Raw genomic sequence first — 18,804 nt, forward strand, 5'->3', positions numbered from 1 at the left:
GTGCTCAAAGGTATAGAGTTGATAAGGGTGGAAAAGACCTCAGAGATCATCAAGTCCAACCTAGCACCTCATGATTAACCAACCCATGGCTTCAAGTGCCATGTCCAGTCCCTTTTTGAATACCTCCAGGGATGGGGACTCCACCACCTCCCTGGGCAGCACATTCCAATGACAAATTACTCTTTCTGTGAAGAACTTCTTCCTAACCTCCAGCCTAAACCTCCCCTGGCACAGCTTGAGACTGTGTCCTCTTGTTCTGGTGCTGCTTGCCTGGGAGAAGAGACCAACCCCCCCCTGGCTACAACCTCCCTTCAGGTAGTTGTAGAGGGCAATGAGGTCTCCCCTGAGCCTCCTCTTCTCCAGGCTAAGCAACCCCAGCTCCCTCAGCCTCTCCTCACAGGGCTGTGCTCCAGACCTCTCCCCAGCCTCATTGTCCTTTTCTGGACACCTTCAAGTGTCTCAATGTCCTTCTTAAACTGAGGGGCCCAGAACTGGACACAGGACTCAAGGTGTGGCCTAACCAGTGCTGAGTCCAGGGGCAGAATGACCTCCCTGCTCCTGCTGGCCACGCTATAGCTTTTGTCTTGGCTCCATTAACACATGGTGAGGTTTGTATGCCCCAGAAGAGATGAGGAGCCTCTGTTTTCATTTAGAATCAACAAGGTTGGAAAAGACCTCAAAGATCATCAAGTCCAACCTGTCACCCAACACCTCATGCCTAGTAGACCATGGCACCAAGTGCCACATCCAGTCCCCTCTTGAACACCTCCAGGGACGGGGACTCCACCACCTCCCTGGGCAGCACATCCCAATGGCTAACAACTCTCTCTGGGAAGAACTTTCTCCTCACCTCCAGCCTATTTCTTCATGTCCATCACTTAACAGTGCTTTTAAAGGTTCTGTTACTCTTGTTGTTGCTTGTCTTTAAGCTTTCCATCAATGCTTTTGACTATAACTGTCACCTGGATCTGATCAAGCTGCTGCGCCAGGAGGGAGAGCTGATCAAGCTCCGGAGAGCTCGGCAGAAGATGAGTGAGCTCTTCCCCCTTACTGAAGGTACTTCTCCTCCTCTTGCAGCTGATCATAGCTCAAGCACCATCCTTACAAAATGCTCTTGCTTCAGTGGGGAAGTGACATGTTTGTGCCAGGCTTCAGCAGTGTTGTTCCAGTCCAGAGGAACCTCAGAGGTCAAATTTGGTGCATTTCAACTCGGGATGCTGCTGGTGTTAGTGGCCAGCACTGAGCTTGGCCTCTGGCAGGCACAGGGTAGTGAGCCTGTGGCAGGAACCTGAGTTGTTGTCAGTTCTGACTGTTATGTCCTGCCCTGTCCTCTGCCAGGGGCTGCTGCAGGAATGTGGGACTGGGAAGGGTGTTTGTGTGTGCCCACCTCCTCTAGTCCCTGGTCTGCCTCTTAGCTGGAGAGGTGCTGGCAGGATGTGACTTGCTGTAGCCTAGGGACAGCTGATGTTTGCTTGTGCTGCCTTGGCTCTAGGGCTGGTGACACTCAGCTGTGGCACAGCAGCGCTGAAACTGCTCCAGCTGCCTGCTGAATGTGACTCAGAGCAGCCCAGAGAGATACCTGCCCAGAGTTAAACTTCACAGTCAAGCAACCAAAAAAGTACAACCACCTTGGTGGGAAGTTATTGGTAGCCCTTGAAGTGAGTGGTTTGGTTTGGGGTTTTTAATCCATCACACAGAGGCAGTGTAAATACTGCTCTGCCAGTCTGCTGTTAGCCTTGGCCAGGGGGAAGTTTCCTTCTGTGCCCCTGGAAACTTGCAGGCTCTAGAGCCATTTGCTGCTGTGTCTTGTAAAAGTGTGAGGAAAAGGGGATGCTTCTGGATGCCTGTTTGGTTACTGGGTGCATACTGGTCCTCTGCCCAAGGTACTGACAAACTGCTGCTTGCAACTCCTCCTGCCTTGAAAGGCAATGGACTTCCTAGTATCAGTCAGGGTTGGAAGGGACCACACGGATCAGCTAGCTCCAACCCCCCTGCCATGGGCAGGGACACCCCACACTAGATCAGCCTGGCCAGAGCCTCATCCAGCCTGGGCTTAAACACCTCCAGGGACAGGGCCTCAACCACCTCCCTGGACAACCCATTCCAGGCCTTCACCACTCTCATGGGGAAGAACTTCCTCCTCACCTCCAGCCTGAAGCTCCCCACCTCCAGCTTCATTCCATTCCCCCTAGTCCTGTCACTCCCTGAGATCCTGAGCAGTCCCTCCCCAGCCTTCCTGTAGCCCCCTTCAGATACTGGAAGGCCACAATGAGGTCACCTCAGAGCCTTCTCTTCTCCAGACTGAACAGCCCCAACTCCTTCAGTCTGTCCTCACAGGAGAGCAGCTCCAGCCCTCTGCTCATCCTCCTGGCCCTTCTCTGGACACCTTCCAGCACCTCCACATCCCTCTTGCCATAGGGGCTCCAGAACTGGAGGCAGTACTCCAGGTGGGGTCTCCCCAGAGCTGAGCAGAGGGGGAGAATCACCTCCCTTGCCCTGCTGGCCACACTTCTCCTGCTGCAGCCCAGGATCTGATTGGCTTTGTGGGCTGCAAGTGCACACTGAGAGCTCCTGGTGAGCTTCTCCTCCCCCAGCACCCCCAAGTCTCTCTGCTCAGGGCTACTTTCCAGCCAGTCCCTGCCCAGCCTGGATTTGTGCCTGGGGTTGCCTCAACCCAGATGCAGGACCCTGCACTTGCTCTTATTGAGCCTCCTGAGGTTGGCTTGTGCCCACCTCTCCAGCCTGTCCAGGTCCCTCTGGATGGATCCCTTCCCTCCAGCGTGTCTGCTGCACCACACAGCTTGGTGTCATCAGCAAACCTGCTGAGGGTGCACTCAATGCCACTGTCCCTGGCACCCACAAAGATGTTGAACAAGCCTGGTCCCAGGACTGATCCCTGAGGGACTCTGCTTGTCCCTGGCCTCCACTGGGCCATGGAGCCACTGACCCATTGCCTTGTTTGCTATCAACTTGAAAAGGCTTCCAGCAAACCTTTTTATTGACAGGGAACCACCGTGGAGGCCAAAACTGCTCTCTCCTTCCCCCCCACCCCTTGGCCTTTTCCTCTTTTGAAGCCTGTAGCTTAAAAAGGTCTCATTAAAAGTTGCAGTGGGTTTCACTTGGGGTGGTTTTTCATTGGTGTGACCATTGAGGATGTACTCTGCATCTCTCCCTTGCAGAAATCTGGCTGGACTGGCTGAAGGATGAGATAAAAATGGCCTCTGAGAGCGCCGAGCGAGAGAAAGTGTATGAGCTCTTTGAGAGGGCTGTGAAGGACTACATCTGTAAGTTGCCAACATCAGCCCCAGGAGCAGTTGGGTTTTGTTCAGCTGATGGCTTTTTTTCCTCCCCCCACCTAGGAGTTCTTCCTTTTCACAGTGCAAAATGTGAAGTGAGCCTCAGCTCTTCTGAGGCATTGGGGTTAAGGCCCTTCCAGAGCAGTGCCTCAAGTGCCACTGCAGGGTTTGAAATCTTCAAAATGAATGTTGTGAAGAGGTTTCAACTCACATTTTGAGCTTCTCTGAGCAGCAGGTCACCTAAAGAGTGCTTTCTCTGTTACTTCCTGGGGGGTCTTCAGAGTGCTGTGGCCCTTTAAGGGAGGCTCTTCAGCTGTTTCTTTCAGGGCAGCGAATGCTCCTAAAAGGCTTCTGCCTACTCCTGTGTTGGTTGGTGCTGCTTTTACTGCTGCTTTCACTGTGTGCCAGCCCCTCCAGAGCAGCCCATAACTGCTGCCTGTGGAAGCACTGCAACTTTTCTGTGTGACACTGGATGGTGAAGGAGCTTTGGTCTATTTACCTGCAGAGAATCCAAGCTCTTCGCGAGGCAGAGATTTGACTTCCGCAGCAAACGAGGGGCTTGGGGAAGCAGAGAGTTGTGGGGGTTTGGTATTTATGAGGTGCTTAGGTTATTTGTTCCTCCTGCCTTTGGTGTAGGTCCTGAGATTTGGCTGGAATATGCCCAGTATTCCATTGGTGGCATTGGGCAGGAAGGAGGGATCGAGAAGGTGCGCTCCGTGTTCGAGAGAGCCCTCACGGCGGTGGGGCTGCACGTCACCAAGGGCACAGCTCTCTGGGAGGCTTACAGGGAGTTTGAGAATGCCATACTGGAGACAGCACAGGTAAGTCTCTCCTTCCCTGGGCTCTCATCACAAACCACAGCACAGCTCCTTGCTCTGCAGCCCCTTTGTTGCTCTCCTCTGAGAAGAGAGGCTGTGGGGTCACCCAGGTGGTGCTTTGGGGTCACCCAGTTGTCTCTTCTGGGCTGTAGGAGCTGATCCTTTGCTCTGAGGTAAACACTCTGTATTGATGTCCTGCTGTGGATTTGTGTGTAAATAAGGTCAAAAAACCCTCATACCCAGAAGCAAAGTTCCACTCTGCTCCTTCAGCTTGAACTGACAACACTGAGTTTTCATAAGGGTGTCCAGTGGTAGGACAAGAGGGAATGGCTGGGAGCTGAGGGAGAGGAGGTTTAGGCTGGGTCTCAGGAAGAGGCTCTTCAGTATGAGGGTGGTGAGACACTGGAACAGGCTGCCCAGGGATGTTGTGGATGCCTTCTCCCAAGGTTGTTGAAGGCCAGGTGGATGAGGCCTTGAGCAGCCAAGTCTAGTTGAGAGGTGTCCCCTCCCGTGGCAGGGAGGTTGGAGTAGGTGACCACCTTCCACTAGCCCAGGATGCTCAAGGCCTCATCCTGCCTGGGAGGGGCATCCACAACTTCCCTGGGCAACCTGTTCCAGTGTCTCACCACCCTCACTGTAAAGAATGTCTTCTAACCTCCACTCTGAACCTGCCTTCCTCAAGCTTCCATCCATTCCCTCTCATTCCGTCATGACAAACCCCTGTAGAAAGTCCCTTCCCAGCTTTCTTGTGGGCCCCCTTAAGGTACTGAAGACTGCTCTTCAGCTTTTACCTCATTCATTATTTCTCCCTCTCTGTGACTTTTGATGATGATGTCCCTGGAGCACACATTTGACATCTGCCCAAGACCCCTTTACAGGATGGGCAGCACGTGGATATTTCCATTCACTTGCTGTGGTTCACTCCCCAGGATGTGCAAGTTAAGATCTCCCTGCCACCAGTGTGGGAGATGGAACCAGATATATCTTCAAAGGTCCCTTCCAACCCCATCCTGTGAAGTGCTCTGACAAAAGGAGTAACAGGAGATCCCCCCTCTTTCATCCACAAGCAGAAAGCAAGCTGGAAGCTTTAAATCACCTCTGCACACACCAGGGATTCATTGAGAAGCCATTTGGCAGCCGCCTTGTTTTGTGAGTGGTCTGATCACATGCTGCCCACTTCTGTTTCAGGTTACTCTTTCCCCATGCATGTGTCAGCTCTCAGTGAGGAAATGCTTTCCACCTTCACCAGCTTCTGAGTAGCAGTTTCCAGGTTTTAGCTTTCAGACTTGTGGCCTGGCACACAAGTTGGCTGCATCTGTCCTTCGGGGATCGGGCAGTGCCTTGGAGCCCAGATCCTCCACATCTATGGCCAGTGCCTCATCATGTTCATCAGCTCAGGCCTGGGGGAACTGATTAAATGTCAGTCCTTTTTGTTTGCAGCCAGCCCCTGGCAGCATTCCATCTCCTGAGCAGCAGCAGATGCTCTGCAGCCAGCTCGAGAAGATCCACACGTTGTTCAGGCGCCAGCTGGGGATCCCACTGCTAGGTGAGAGCTGGAGGGGTGGCGTGGACAGGCTGCGGCACAGGCACCCAAACTGCAGCTGTAGGACTTGGGGGATGCTCTGATCAGTGACCTTTGCCCTGTGAATGATGCAAGGATCCCTTTTGTTCAGAAATAGCCTTGCTCACTGAGGCTTGGTTTAATGTTTCTTCAGTAGATGGTGGGAGGCTATTTAAAGTAGAAGTGGTGGGCACAGAATAGCACTGGGGACTAGGAATTGACTACCTAAGAACCTTTACTGACAGGGGGTGCACCCTGACAGCTGGATTGATCAGCTCCTGCCATATCTGTTTCGTGCTTTAAACTCCTTGACTCCCTTTTCTTGCTGCTTTACTTAACAGGGGGAACTGGAGCACAGTTCTTTGACTACTTTGTGTGCTCATTGGAAGATACCTGGCTTCTTTTCTTTGAAGCCTGGGGCAAACCTTAACCCCTTTTGGCTTTTCTAAGTCAAAATGAGTAGCTTGACTACAGCTTGCCCTGAGTGTGCACTATGTAAGATGAAGTGTGTAAACCCTTGGAGTGTGTGGCTGTTCATGCACAAAGGTGTGAACAGAAACACAGCTGTCTAAGAGTGAAATACAAATGTGAGAGTGAAATACAGGTTGAAGGCTATTTCTTCAGCCCAGTGAGTGTGTTACTGGTGGGGGCTTCATGCCTTCTGGTCCTTGCCAGGCTGGACAGATGGGCAGAGTCCAAGGGCAGGAGATGGAACACATCCAAGCGCCAGGTTCTGCACATTGGCCAGAGCAACCCCAGGCAGTGCTGCAGGCTGGGGGCAGAGTGGCTGAGAGCAGCCAGGCAGAGAGGGACCTGGGGGTGCTGGTCAATGGTAGGCTGAACATGAGCCTGCAGGCAGGCTGCCCAGGCAGCCAGGAGGGCCAATGGCATCCTGGCCTGCATCAGGAACAGTGTGGCCAGCAGGAGCAGGGAGGTCATTCTGCCCTGTGCTCAGCACTGCTTAGGCCACACCTTGAGTCCTGTGTCCAGTTCTGGGCTCCTCAGTTTAGGAAAGATGTTGAGTTGCTGGAAGGTGTCCAGAGAAGGGCAACAAAGCTGGGGAGGGGTTTGGAGCACAGCCCTGTGAGGAGAGGCTGAGGGAGCTGGGGTTGCTTAGCCTGGAGAAGAGGAGGCTCAGGGGAGACCTTCTTGCTCTCTCCAACTCCCTGAAGGGAGGTTGTAGCCAGGCAGAGGTTGGTCTCTTCTGCCAGGCAACCAGTACCAGAACAAGAGGACACAGTCTCAAGCTGTGCCAGGGGAGGTTCAGGCTGGATGTTAGGAAGAAGTTCTACACAGAGAGAGAGATTGGCCATTGGGATGTGCTGCCCAGGGAGGTGGTGGAGTCCCCATCCCTGGAGGTGTTCAGGAGGAGACTTGATGGGGTGCTTGGTGCCATGGGTTAGTTGTTTAGGTGGGTTGGATTGGTTGATGGGCTGGACATGATGACCTTGTAGGTCTCTTCCAACCTGGTCTATTCTATTCTAACAGATATGGAGGCTTCCTATGCTGAATATGAGGAGTGGTCAGAAGAACCAATACCAGAAGCAACAGTAAAGAACTACAAGAAAGCTTTGCAGCAACTGGAGAAGTACAAACCATATGAAGAGGCACTGGTAATGCTGTTACTTACACCTTGCTTTAACAGTGAATTGCTTTGGGGGGGATTTTTTCCTCTCTTTTTCCCCCCATTTGGCTGTTTTCTAACTCAGAGATAAAGCTGAGTATTGCCAGGTCACCCTGCCATCTGTGAGCAGTGTGCCAGAAGCCTCACAACTGGGTGTACTGGGAATTATTCATAGTATCATAGTATCAGTCAGGGTTGGAAGGGACCACAAGGATCATCCAGTTCCAACCCCCCTGCCATGAGCAGGGACACCCCACACTAGATCAGGCTGGCCAGAGCCTCATCCAGCCTGGGCTTAAACACCTCCAGGGACAGGGCCTCAACCACCTCCCTGGACAACCCATTCCAGGGCTTCCCCACTCTCCTGGGGAAGAACTTCCTCCTCTCCTCCAGCCTGAATCTTCCCACCTCCAGCTTCATTCCATTCCCCCTAGTCCTATCACTACCTGACTATTGATTCTGTTCATTGTGTTAGGCCACCTTGAGGTACACAAGGTGCTTCCTCCAGGATTCTGGGGCTAAAAGGAAACCCAAAGCAGGGATCTGAATGCCTTCAGAGTGTGTGGTGGGCAGAGATGCCTGGAAATCCAAAGCTGTTGATAGATAGCAGCCAGGCTCTGGTGTGGAATTGTGCATGAGCCCTACTCTGAGTAACAGTTAACTGTTGGATTGTTGCTTTCTTCAGAGGAGCTGAACTTTCTTCTGTCCCTGTCTGTTTTGCAGCTGGGTGCTGAAACACCAAAGCTAGCAGAATATCAAGCTTACATTGATTTTGAAATGAAAGCAGGGGATCCAGCTCGGATTCAGCTGATCTACGAGAGGGCTTTGGCGGAGAACTGCCTGGTGCCAGACCTTTGGGCACGCTACAATCAGTACTTGGTAAGGGACAAAAAGACCCCAGATCTGTGTGGCTCTATTTGCCTGGAGGGTGGTGGTGATGTTGATTTTTGTTCTTCTAATCTTACATAGAGTCATAGAATCAATAAGGCTGGAAAAGGCCTCAGAGATCATCCAGTCCAACCTGTCACTCAGCACTTCATGACTACTAAACCAGGGCTCCAAGTGCCTCATCCAATCCCCTCTTGAGCACCTCCAGGGATGGGGACTGCACCACCTCCCTGGGCAGCACATTCCAATGGCCAACAACTCTCTCTGGGAAGAATTTTCTCCTCACCTCCAGCCTAAACCTCCCCTGGCACAGCTTGAGACTGTGTCCTCTTGTTCTGGTGCTCCTTGCCTGTCAGAAGAGACCAACCCCCACCTGTCTACAGCCTCCCTTCAGGTAGTTGTAGAAAGCAAGAAGGTCTCCCCTGAGCCTCTTCTTCTCCAGGCTAAGCAACCCCAGCTCCCTCAGGCTTTCCTCACAGGGCTGTGCTCCAAACCCCTCTCCAGCCTCATTGCCCTTTTCTGGACACCTTCAAGTGTCTCAATGCCCTTCTTAAACTGAGGGGCCCAGAACTGGACACAGGACTCAAGGTGTGGCCTAACCAGTGCTGAGTCCAGGGGCAGAATGACCTCCCTGCTCCTCCTGGCCACACTGTTCCTGCTGCAGGCCAGGATGCCATTGGCCTTCTTGGCCACCTCATAAATGAATGACCAGGACACTCTGCCTGCATCCGGTCCCTTAAATTCCTCAGTAACTGCTTTTCACCTCATCTTTTGGGATGAAGGGCAATGGCTTTGAGCTGGAAGAGGGGAGACTGAGAGTGGAGATGAGGAAGAAATGCTTTCCATTGAGGGTGGGGAGACACTGGAACAAGTTTGTCCAGGGAGATTGTGGATGCCCCCTCCCTGGAGGTGTTCAAGGCTAGGCTGGATGAGGTCTTCAGCAACCTGGGCTAGTGGAAGGTGTCCCTGCCCATGGCAGGGGTGGTTGGAACTAGATGGTCTTTGAGGTCCCTTCCCACCCAACCTATTCTGTGATTCTTTTGGCTTCTTTCTTGTTTCAGTGGTGTGTTTGAGGTGAGCATTTCCTCACTTTTTCCTCTAACTATGAAGTTAGGGGTGGGCATCAAAGCTTGTGCTACCTGGCAAAGAGGTGTAACCAGCTGTAGTGTCAGCCCTGCCATTGTCTCTGGTACCATCTCATCCACAGGCATTGTTTTTTGGGGGGGAAACCCTCTTTAGCCTACAAAAGGCAGAAGAAAAGCAGTTCAGTGCTGAATCAGTGGAGAGCCTGCCTGTCCTTCAGGAGGCACAGATGAATTAATGAAGGTGCTTGTTTGAGGGCTGCCAGTGCTCTGCTGAGCAGAGGGAACTAAGAGCTGCTTTCCCAGCTAGCTAAAGTGAACCCAGATGTTCAACCTGTGGGCTGGTTAGTGCAGTTTGAGCAGCATATTGGACCTGAGAGGCAGGGCTTTCATGTGGACAGAAGGTCTCTTAATCTTGAGATCAGTGTAACTCTCTGCAGGAGCCTTGTCTAGGCTGGGCTGCTCTGTTTTCTTTCTCTTACCAGCTTCAGACAGCAGGTTGCAGGTGGAAGAGCACCTGCCTTAGCAGCCCATATGTGCATCCTGTTCTTTGTTTCCTTTCCTCTTGACATACTAAGAACAGCTGGGAATTTACTCTGTGCCTTTATGATTTATCACAGAGTCAACCAGGTTGGAAAAGGCCTCAGAGATCATCAAGTCCAACCTGTTACCCAATACCTAACACCTCCTGACAGCTAAACCATGGCTCCAAGTGCCACATCCAGTCCTTTTTTGAGCACCTCCAGGGACTGTGACTCCACCACCTCCCTGGGCAGCACATTCCAATGGCCAATTACTCTTCCTGGGAAGAACTTTCTCCTCACCTCAAGCCTGTCTGTCTGATGGACAGAAAATTGGCTTGGTTAGAGGCAGACATTTGGGTACTGCAGGCTGACTGCAGCATGGAGTTCTTGGTGGTGTTGCCCCTGAGCAGATCTTTCCTGGTTTTAAAGTGCTTGCTGTGGGGTTTTAGGAGTATAAGACTTTAAAATCACAGAATGCCAGCATGAGGGGGGTTGGAAGTGACCTCTGGAGATAGAATAGAATAGAATAAACCAGGTTGGAAGAGACCTTCAGGATCGTTGTGTCCAACCTATCATCCAACACCACTTAATCAACTAAACCATGGCACCAAGCACCTTATCAAGTCTCCTCCTGAACACCTCCAGTCCACCCTCCTGCTGAAGCAGTGTCACCTACAGCAGCTTGCCCAGGATCACAATGTCCAGCTGGGTTTGGAAGCTCTCCAGAGAAGGAGACTCCACAACCTCTCTGGGCAGCCTGCTCTCACACCAAAGCAGATGCTCTTTAACATCTTTATTGATGATCTGGATGAGGGCATTGAGTCCAGCATCAGTAAATTTGCAGATGACACCAAGCTGGGGGCAGGAGTTGATCTGTTAGAGGGTAGGAGAGCTCTGCAGAGCGACCTGGACAGGCTGGACAGATGGGCAGAGTCCAACGGCATGAGACTGAACACATCCAAGTGCCAGGTTCTGCACATTGGCCACAACAACCCCAGGCAGTGCTACAGGCTGGGGACAGAGTGGCTGAGAGCAGCCAGGCAGAGAGGGACCTGGGGGTGCTGGTTGATGGTAGGCTGAACATGAGCCTGCAGTGTGCCCAGGCAGCCAAGAGGGCCAATGGCATCCTGGCCTGCAGCAGGAACAGTGTGGCCAGCAGGAGCAGGGAGGTCATTCTGCCCCTGTACACTGCACTGGTTAGACCACACCTTGAGTCCTGTGTCCAGTTCTGCGGCCCCTCAGTTTAGGAAGGAGGTTGAGATGCTGGAAGGTGTCCAGAGAAGGGCAACAAAGCTGGGGAGGGGTTTGGAGCACAGCCCTGTGAGGAGAGGCTGAGGGAGCTGGGGTTGCTCAGCCTAGAGAAGAGGAGACTCAGGGGTGACCTTCTTGCTGTCTACAACTACCTGGAGGGAGGTTGTAGCCAGGTGGGGGTTGGTCTCTTCTCCCAGGCAAGCAGCACCAGAACAAGAGGACACAGTCTCAGGCTGCGCCAGGGGAGGTTCAGGTTGGATGTTAGGAAGAAGTTCTATACAGAGAGGGTGATTGCCCATTGGAATGGGCGGCCCAAGGAGGTGGTGGAGTCGCCGTCATTGGAGGTTTTCAGGAGGAGACTTGATGGAGTGCTTGGTGCCATGGGTTAGTTGTTTAGGTGAGTTGGATTGGTTGATGGGTTGGACATGATGATCTTGAAGGTCTCTTCCAACCTGGTTTGGTCTATTCTAAATAAAGGTTTATTCTAGAATACAGTTTCTCTTCCTCTTCAGATGGAATCTCCTGGGTTCCAGTGTGTTCCTGTTGTCCAAATACCCATCTTGTCTGTAGCCTTTCAAATTTAAACCAGAAGTAATGACTTTTAAGTCTCTCTTTAGAAGCTGATACTTGTGCTGTGTGGGCTCTCTGGCTGCCAGGGACTTCAGCTCTGTTGTGTGATTGTTTCAGGACCGACAGCTGAAGGTGAAAGAGTTGGTCCTGTCCGCTCACGACCGTGCTGTTAGGAACTGCCCCTGGACTGTTGGCCTGTGGATTAGATACCTCTTGGCAATGGAGAGGCATAGAGTTGATCACAGCATTATTTCTGGTAAGGAAAGACCAGCTCAGTAAAACTCTGGAGTAGAGGATTGTTGTTTGCACCCTGAAGTGCTGCTGGAGTCACTTCCATCCTGCTGATGAAACGCGGGAGTCGTGCTGGCAGAGCGAAGCACGTTTTGGCTGAGCAGCTTCCAATTCTGAGCAAGCTACAAACAATTTGCTTGACCATTACTGAATTCAGCTGCCTTTAAATTTCCTTCCTAAACCCCTTTGCCAGCTGTAGGATTTGCTGGGGTTTTGCCTGTCTTCCTACAACGGCCAGGTGCATCTGCTTCTTTCTGCTGGACGCTGTGGGTAGTCATTCCGTCCCTCCTGAAAAGGAAATAGGTTTATCTGAGTGGCTGTTTTATTTCCCCTCTCTCTCCCCCTCCATTTTCTTTCAGAAATGTTTGAAAAAGCTCTGAATGCAGGTTTTATTCAGGCAACAGACTATGTGGAAATCTGGCAGGCTTATCTGGACTACCTGAGAAGAAGGGTGGATTTTACACAAGGTACGGCCAATACTCACGTGAGTAAACAGCTGAACTGCTTTGTGTCCCTCTCAAACCCATAATACTCCTCAGATTTAACAGTAAGTTCATAGAAATTACTTCCTGGCCAGCTGCTGCCTATAAACTAGATGCACTGAGTTGATTTTAAGAGCAGCTCTTAGCCTACAAAAGAGATAATGCTGGGGCAGAAATGATGTTTGAAATGCTTGGTGGCTCTTCGTTGTGCGTGCAGCGAGTTTTACTTGAAGTAATACCTTTTTGCCTCCCCCTCCCCCCCCAGTAAAAATCCTCATGGGTGTCAGGAAGAGTTTTTAGTGGATAGGAGATGAAAGTTAAATGACTTGAAGGCAATTCTTCCTTTTTCTTTTGGTCTCCAGACTCAAGTAAAGAACTGGAGGAGCTGCGCTCTGCGTTCGCACGTGCTGTGGAGTACCTGAAACAAGAAGTTGAAGAGAGTGAGTTAAATCATAGTATCACAGTATCAGTCAGGGTTGGAAGGGACCACAAGGATCAGCTAGTTCCAACCCCCCTGCCATGGGCAGGGACACCCCATACTAGATCAGGCTGGCCAGAGCCTCATCCAGCCTGGGCTTAAACACCTCCAGGGATGGAGCCTCAACCACCTCCCTGGACAACCCATTCCAGGCCTTCACCACTCTCATGGTGAAGAACTTCCTCCTCACCTCCAGCCTGAATCTCCCCACCTCCAGCTTCATTCCATTCCCCCTAGTCCTATCACTCCCTGAGATCCTGAGCAGTCCTTCCCCAGCCTTCCTGTAGGCCCCCTTCAGATACTGGAAGGCCACAATGAGGTCACCTTGGAGCCTTCTCTTCTCCAGACTGAACAGTCCCAACTCCTTCAGTCTGTCCTCACAGGAGAGGTGCTCCAGCCCTCTGCTCATCCTCCTGGCCCTTCTCTGGACACCTTCCAGCCCCTCCAGATCCCTCTTGTAATAGGGGCTCCAGAACTGGAGGCAGTACTCCAGGTGGGGTCTCCCCAGAGCTGAGCAGAGGGGGAGAATCACCTCCCTTGCCCTGCTGGCCACACTTCTCCTGCTGCAGCCCAGGATCTGATTGGCTTTGCGGGCTGCAAGTGCACACTGAGAGCTCCTGTTGAGCTTTCTGTCCCCCAGCACCCCCAAGTCTCTCTCCTCAGGGCTGCTTTCCAGCCAGTCACTGCCCAGCCTGGATTTGTGCCTGGGATTGCCTCCACCCAGCTGCAGGACCCTGCCCTTGGTCTTGGTGAACCTCATGAGGTTGGCCTGTGCCCACCTCTCCAGCCTGTCCAGGTCCTCCTCTAGATGGTTTTCTTTTGCTCACAATGAATTTCTAGAAGGCCAGTTCTCCACACCGTATTTAACTTGTCTTCAAGGGCCTCCACCATTTGAAGAAAGCAAGCTGCTGATAAGCATTTCATCTACAAGCTAGAGCTTGTTGAGCAAACACTTGGCTTGCCAAGAGCCATCCACAAACTCCTTGTTTTTATTCCCAGGGTTCAGTGAGAGTGGAGATCCATCCTGCACCATCATGCAGAACTGGGCAAGAGTTGAGGTGATGTTTCTGTTTGGTTTTTCTCTGCTCTAGGAATTGAAATACATCACTCAGTAGTCTGTTCAAACATCCAAAATGCAATTCTTTTATGCTTGGGTGTTTTGTCTGGGTAACTTTGAGCAAATCTTCCTCTTTCTACTCTGTGTGGACTGCTCAAGCACATAGTGTAGCTTCAGGCTTGAAGTATGGCATCTCAGGAGAGAAGCTGCCTTGTCTTAGAGAAAGCTGCCAGTCGTTGGCATGTTTACCCTGCTGTGACTGCAGCATGGGATGTGTGAGTAGCTTGGTTAGCAGGCTGGTGGCTTGGAATTGGGCACTAAGCTGTAAACTGCCTTAAATCCTGCTTAACTTAGTGCTTCCTACACTAACTAGTTGCCAAGGGGAGCAGTGAACTACTCACTGAACCCTGCTGAGTGCTTTAGGTGCTGTGTTTCAGGCCCGCTTGTGTAACAACATGCAGAAGGCCAGAGAGCTCTGGGACAACATCATGACCAAAGGGAATGCCAAGTATGCAAACATGTGGCTGGAGTATTACAACCTGGAAAGGTAAGAGCTGGGCTGGTTAGAATCACAGAATGGGTTGGGTTGGAAGTGACCTTAAAGCTCACTAGTTCCAATCTCCCTTGCCATGGGCAGGGACACCTCCTACCAGACCAGGTTGTTCAAGGCCCCATCGAGCTTGGCTTTCAGTAATTGGCTTGAAGCCTCTGCAGTTTCCTTGGCAACCTGTTCCAGTGCCTCACCACTCTCCTGGGGAAGAGTTTTTCTCATGTCTAACCTTAGCTGAGCTTCTTCTAGTTTGAACCCATCACCCTTCATCCTATCCCTGTGTAAAAAGTTCTGTCACCCCCTTCAAATGCTGGAAGGCTGCTCTGAGGTTTCCCCTGAGCCTTCTCCAGGCTGGAAAAACCCCAACTCTCTCAGCCTGGCCTCACAGCAGAGGAGTTTCAGCCCTCTGATCATCTTTGTGGCTTCCTCTGGCCCTACTCTGACAGGTCCCTGTCTCTCCTGTGCTGAGGACTCCAGAGCTGGCCCCAGCACTGCAGGGGGAGTCTCAGCAGAGCATGGCAGAGGGGCAGAATCCCCTCCCTGCCCACACTGCTGGGGATCAGGGCAGGACAGGCTTGGCTCTAGGCCCTGTGCACAGGTTGCCAGCTCACGTTGAGCTTCTCAACCAGCACCCCCAAGTCCTTCTCCACAGGGCTGCTCTCTATCCATTAACTAAAGGGTTAATTATCTCTTTAGTTTTCTTACCTGAGACAAGCCTCAGCTGCTCACTATGAGTACACTCCATAGGAGTTTACACTGTGGTGGCAATGTTTCTCCAGCAGCCCTGCCCTGTATTTCAGAAGCATTCCAGCCACTATGGGCTGTGTTTGCTGGGGAAGGAGGGAAACCATTGGCACAGAGAACATAGTGACCTGTCATCTTCTCCTCCTGGTGTGGAGGGTTGGCTCCTCATGGCTGTGCTTTCCCTCCTGCAGAGCTCATGGGGACACTCAGCACTGCAGGAAGGCCTTGCACCGAGCGGTGCAGTGCACCAGCGACTACCCAGAGCACGTCTGCGAGGTGCTGCTGACCCTGGAGAGGATAGAAGGTAACTCACAGCTCATCATCTCCTTTTACCCCCCCCTCTGCTTGGTGCACAATGTGATACCCAGTGAATCTGATCTAGTGCTTTGTCTTCTTGTTTTCACTGCTGTGGCACACACAAGCAGCTCTTTCTTCCCCCCTTTTGCTTCTTCTCTGGCTTGACTGGGAGCCTGCTGAAAGCAGCTGGGGTGTTTGTTTTCCCATGCCTTTTGGAAGTGTCTGTTACAAGTGAGAGGTTTGTTGCTCTGCTGGGCTTTTGTTTGTCTTTCCTTGTTGTGCTTTGAGGGCTGTTTGTTGGCTTCCAGGTGTAATGGTGAATATTAAAGTCAGTGAGTTCATAGCACTTATAAATTCATAGAATCACTTCAGTTGGAAAAGACCTTTAAGATCATCAAGTCCAAATAATTAACTCTTTCCAGAATTGTATTTCCAAGACAAGATTGTTTTTATCCTTTCTTTTATCCTTTAGGAACATTGGAAGACTGGGATGCAGCAGTTCAGAAAACAGAAACCAGATTGGCTCGAGTGAATGAACAGAGAGCAAAGGTCAGAACTTCCTGGAAGCCACCTAAGTGGTGTCTGGGAAATAGCTGTATCAAAATCATGCTTGCCTGGATGTCACATCTCTAACACTACTCCTCTTAGACAAGCTTGCATTGTCTTGAAGCTACAGAGCTGTTGGGGTTTAGTTTAGAATCATAGAATTGTTAGGGTTGGAAGGGACCTCAAGGCTCAGCCAGTTCCACCCCCCCTGCCATGGGCAGGGACACCTCACACTACAGCAGGTTGCTCACAGCCACATCCAGCCTGGCTGCAAAAACCTCCAGGGGTGAGGCTTCCATTATTTCCCTGGGGATCCTGTGCCAGTGTCTCACCACCTTTCTGGGGTAGAACTTCTTCCTAACATCCAATCTGAATCTACCCATTTCTAGTTTTGTTCCATCCCCCCCAGTCCTATCACTCCCTGACAGCCTAAAAAGTCCCTCCCCAGCTTTCTTGTAGGCCCCCTTAAGGTCTCTTCAGAGCCTTCTCTTCTCCAGACTGAACAGCCTCAACTCCCTTAGCCTGTCCTCATAGGAGGGGTGCTCCAGTGTCTCGCCACCCTCATGGTGAAGAACTTCTTCCTAACATCCTACCTCATGTTGGTTTTAATCTTTCTCTTTTGGGATGGATACAAGAATAATGTGAGCTGTAATTTGAGATGTGCTATAAATGATGATCCTGGCAGTGCTGTGTTTCATGTAGAATTAGAATACAGAGTGAACCAGGTTGGAAAAGGCCTTTGAGATCATCTAGTCCAACCTATCACCCACCACCATCTAATCAACTCAACCATGGCACCAAGTGCCTCATCCAGGGTCTTTTAAAACACCTTCAGTGATGGTGACTCCACCACCTCCCTGGGCAGCACATTCCAATGGCCAATCTCTGGGAAGAATTTCTTCCTCACCTCCAGCCTAAACTTCCCTGGCACAGCTTGAGATTGTGTCCTCTTGTTCTGGTGCTGCTTGCCTGGGAGAAGAGACCAACCCCCACCTGGCTACAACCTCCCTTCAGGGAGTTGTAGACAGCAAGAAGGTCTGCCCTGAGCCTCCTCCTCTCCAGGCTAAGCAACCCCAGCTCCCTCAGCCTCTCCTCACAGGGCTGTGCTCCAGACCCCTCCCCACCTTTGTTGCCCTTCTCTGGACACCTTCCAGCAACTCAACATCTTTCCTAAACTGAGGGGCTCAGACCAAGAGGACACAGCCTCAAGCTGTGGCAGGGCAGGTTCAGGCTGGATGTTAGGAAGAAGCTCTTCATAGAAAGAGAGATTGACCACTGGGATGTGCTGCCCAGGGAGGTGGTGGAGTCACCATCCCTGGAGGTGTTTAGGAAGAGCCTGGATGGGGGAGCTTGGTGCCATGGTTTAGTTGATTAGATGGTGTTGGGTGATAGGTTGGACTGGATGATCTCAAAGGTCTTTTCCAACCTGGTTCATTCTGTTCTGTTCACATAGAACTGGTCACAGGACTCAAGCTACTGGCTGGGCCACATCTTAGGAGCAAACCCTCAGCGGTCACTGCTCCAGAACGTGTATAATCACTGAAAAAAACCCCAAAACCCTAAAAAAACATATGTATAAAACCTCTTGCATGTTTGTAGGCTGCAGAGAAAGAAGCTGCCCTGGCAAAGCAGGAGGAGGAGAAGGCTGAGCAGCGCAAGCAGGCTCGGGCAGAAAAAAAGGCTTCCAAAAAGGCTAAGAAACCCAAGGCCGGCGACAAGCGCAAAGCAGACGAGGATGAGGAGGGGGAATGGGGGCAAGAAGAAGGTGAATTAAACCCCCTCAATACTTAAAACTTCAACCTCTGATGACATGGCTGCTGGTTGTCTGCACTCTGGTAGAGGCAGAGGTGGGAAGTGCCATCGCTGGTGGCCTCAGTGCTGCTGTCTTTTCGGGACCGCTCTCTCCCAGGAGGTCTTTGTGGTAGTGAAACGGAGGCAAGGCTCTAGGTGGCTTTTGCTGAATGGAGGTATGGCTTGAGAAGGATAAAACATTCCATAAGGAGGTTTTAAATGGTTTGATTTCAGAGAAACTGTGATTACTTGTTTTTCCCTTTCCATTTTTTCTTCAAGAAAGCGATTCTCCTGACTCAGCAAAGGATGCTGAGGCATCTGGCTAAATTGAGTTGTTGAGTGCTGAGGCAGCCCCTTGGAAACTGGTGTGACAGGGTTTGAATAGTCTGCTGCCCCCCAGGGGAGTTCTGAGAGCTTTTTGACTTTTATTTCTTTAAAATCCCATTAGATAAAGAGAAAATAAACCCCAAGGATCAGAGGGTGGAGCTGACAGAAAAAGGATGGGGGTGGGGATAGCCTTGTTATTTCTATTTCAATCATAGAATTGTTAGGGTTGGAAGGGACCTCGAGGCTCAGCCAGTTCCAACCCCCCTGCCCTGGGCAGGGACACCTCACACTACATCAGCTTGCTCACAGCCACATCCAGCCTGGCTGCAAAAACCTCCAGGGATGAGGCTTCCACCACCTCCCTGGGCAACCTGTGCCAGTCTTTCACCACCCTCATAGTGAACAACTTCTTCCTGACATCCACTCTGAATCTACCCATTCATATCCTTGCTCTTTTGGTCAAACTCATTCCTTAAAACCTGAGGGAGGTTTTAATTTGGTGTCTTTAAGACCCTTCTCCACTTTGTGGTTTTCCTGTGCCACTTCCAAACTCTGTGGTGGGCAGGAGGGCAGTTTCATTTCAGTGGTGAGCAGAATAATAGAGTCTTAGAATTGTTAGGGTTGGAA

General features: G+C 51.4%; 1 protein-coding gene across 2 annotated transcripts in view; it reads left to right on the forward strand.

Moving 5' to 3' along the window:
- SART3 (spliceosome associated factor 3, U4/U6 recycling protein) overlaps positions 1-18,804 on the forward strand; it is a 28,979-nt gene that overhangs the window by 1,152 nt on the left and 9,023 nt on the right. For both annotated transcript variants that reach the window (XM_068163348.1, XM_068163349.1), the window contains exons 2-15: positions 930-1,056; positions 3,180-3,284; positions 3,933-4,117; positions 5,555-5,660; positions 7,164-7,288; positions 8,023-8,178; positions 11,732-11,870; positions 12,265-12,372; positions 12,750-12,827; positions 13,865-13,923; positions 14,360-14,469; positions 15,408-15,520; positions 15,986-16,062; positions 17,659-17,824. In XM_068163348.1, coding sequence (XP_068019449.1) covers positions 930-1,056; positions 3,180-3,284; positions 3,933-4,117; positions 5,555-5,660; positions 7,164-7,288; positions 8,023-8,178; positions 11,732-11,870; positions 12,265-12,372; positions 12,750-12,827; positions 13,865-13,923; positions 14,360-14,469; positions 15,408-15,520; positions 15,986-16,062; positions 17,659-17,824 — 1,654 coding nt within the window. The remainder of the gene's footprint in view (positions 1-929; positions 1,057-3,179; positions 3,285-3,932; positions 4,118-5,554; positions 5,661-7,163; positions 7,289-8,022; positions 8,179-11,731; positions 11,871-12,264; positions 12,373-12,749; positions 12,828-13,864; positions 13,924-14,359; positions 14,470-15,407; positions 15,521-15,985; positions 16,063-17,658; positions 17,825-18,804) is intronic.

Source organism: Melanerpes formicivorus, unplaced genomic scaffold (assembly GCF_026170545.1).
Source record: "Melanerpes formicivorus ecotype bairdi unplaced genomic scaffold, bMelFor1.0.p_v2 SCAF_72, whole genome shotgun sequence".
NCBI classification, from domain to species: Eukaryota; Metazoa; Chordata; class Aves; order Piciformes; family Picidae; genus Melanerpes; species Melanerpes formicivorus.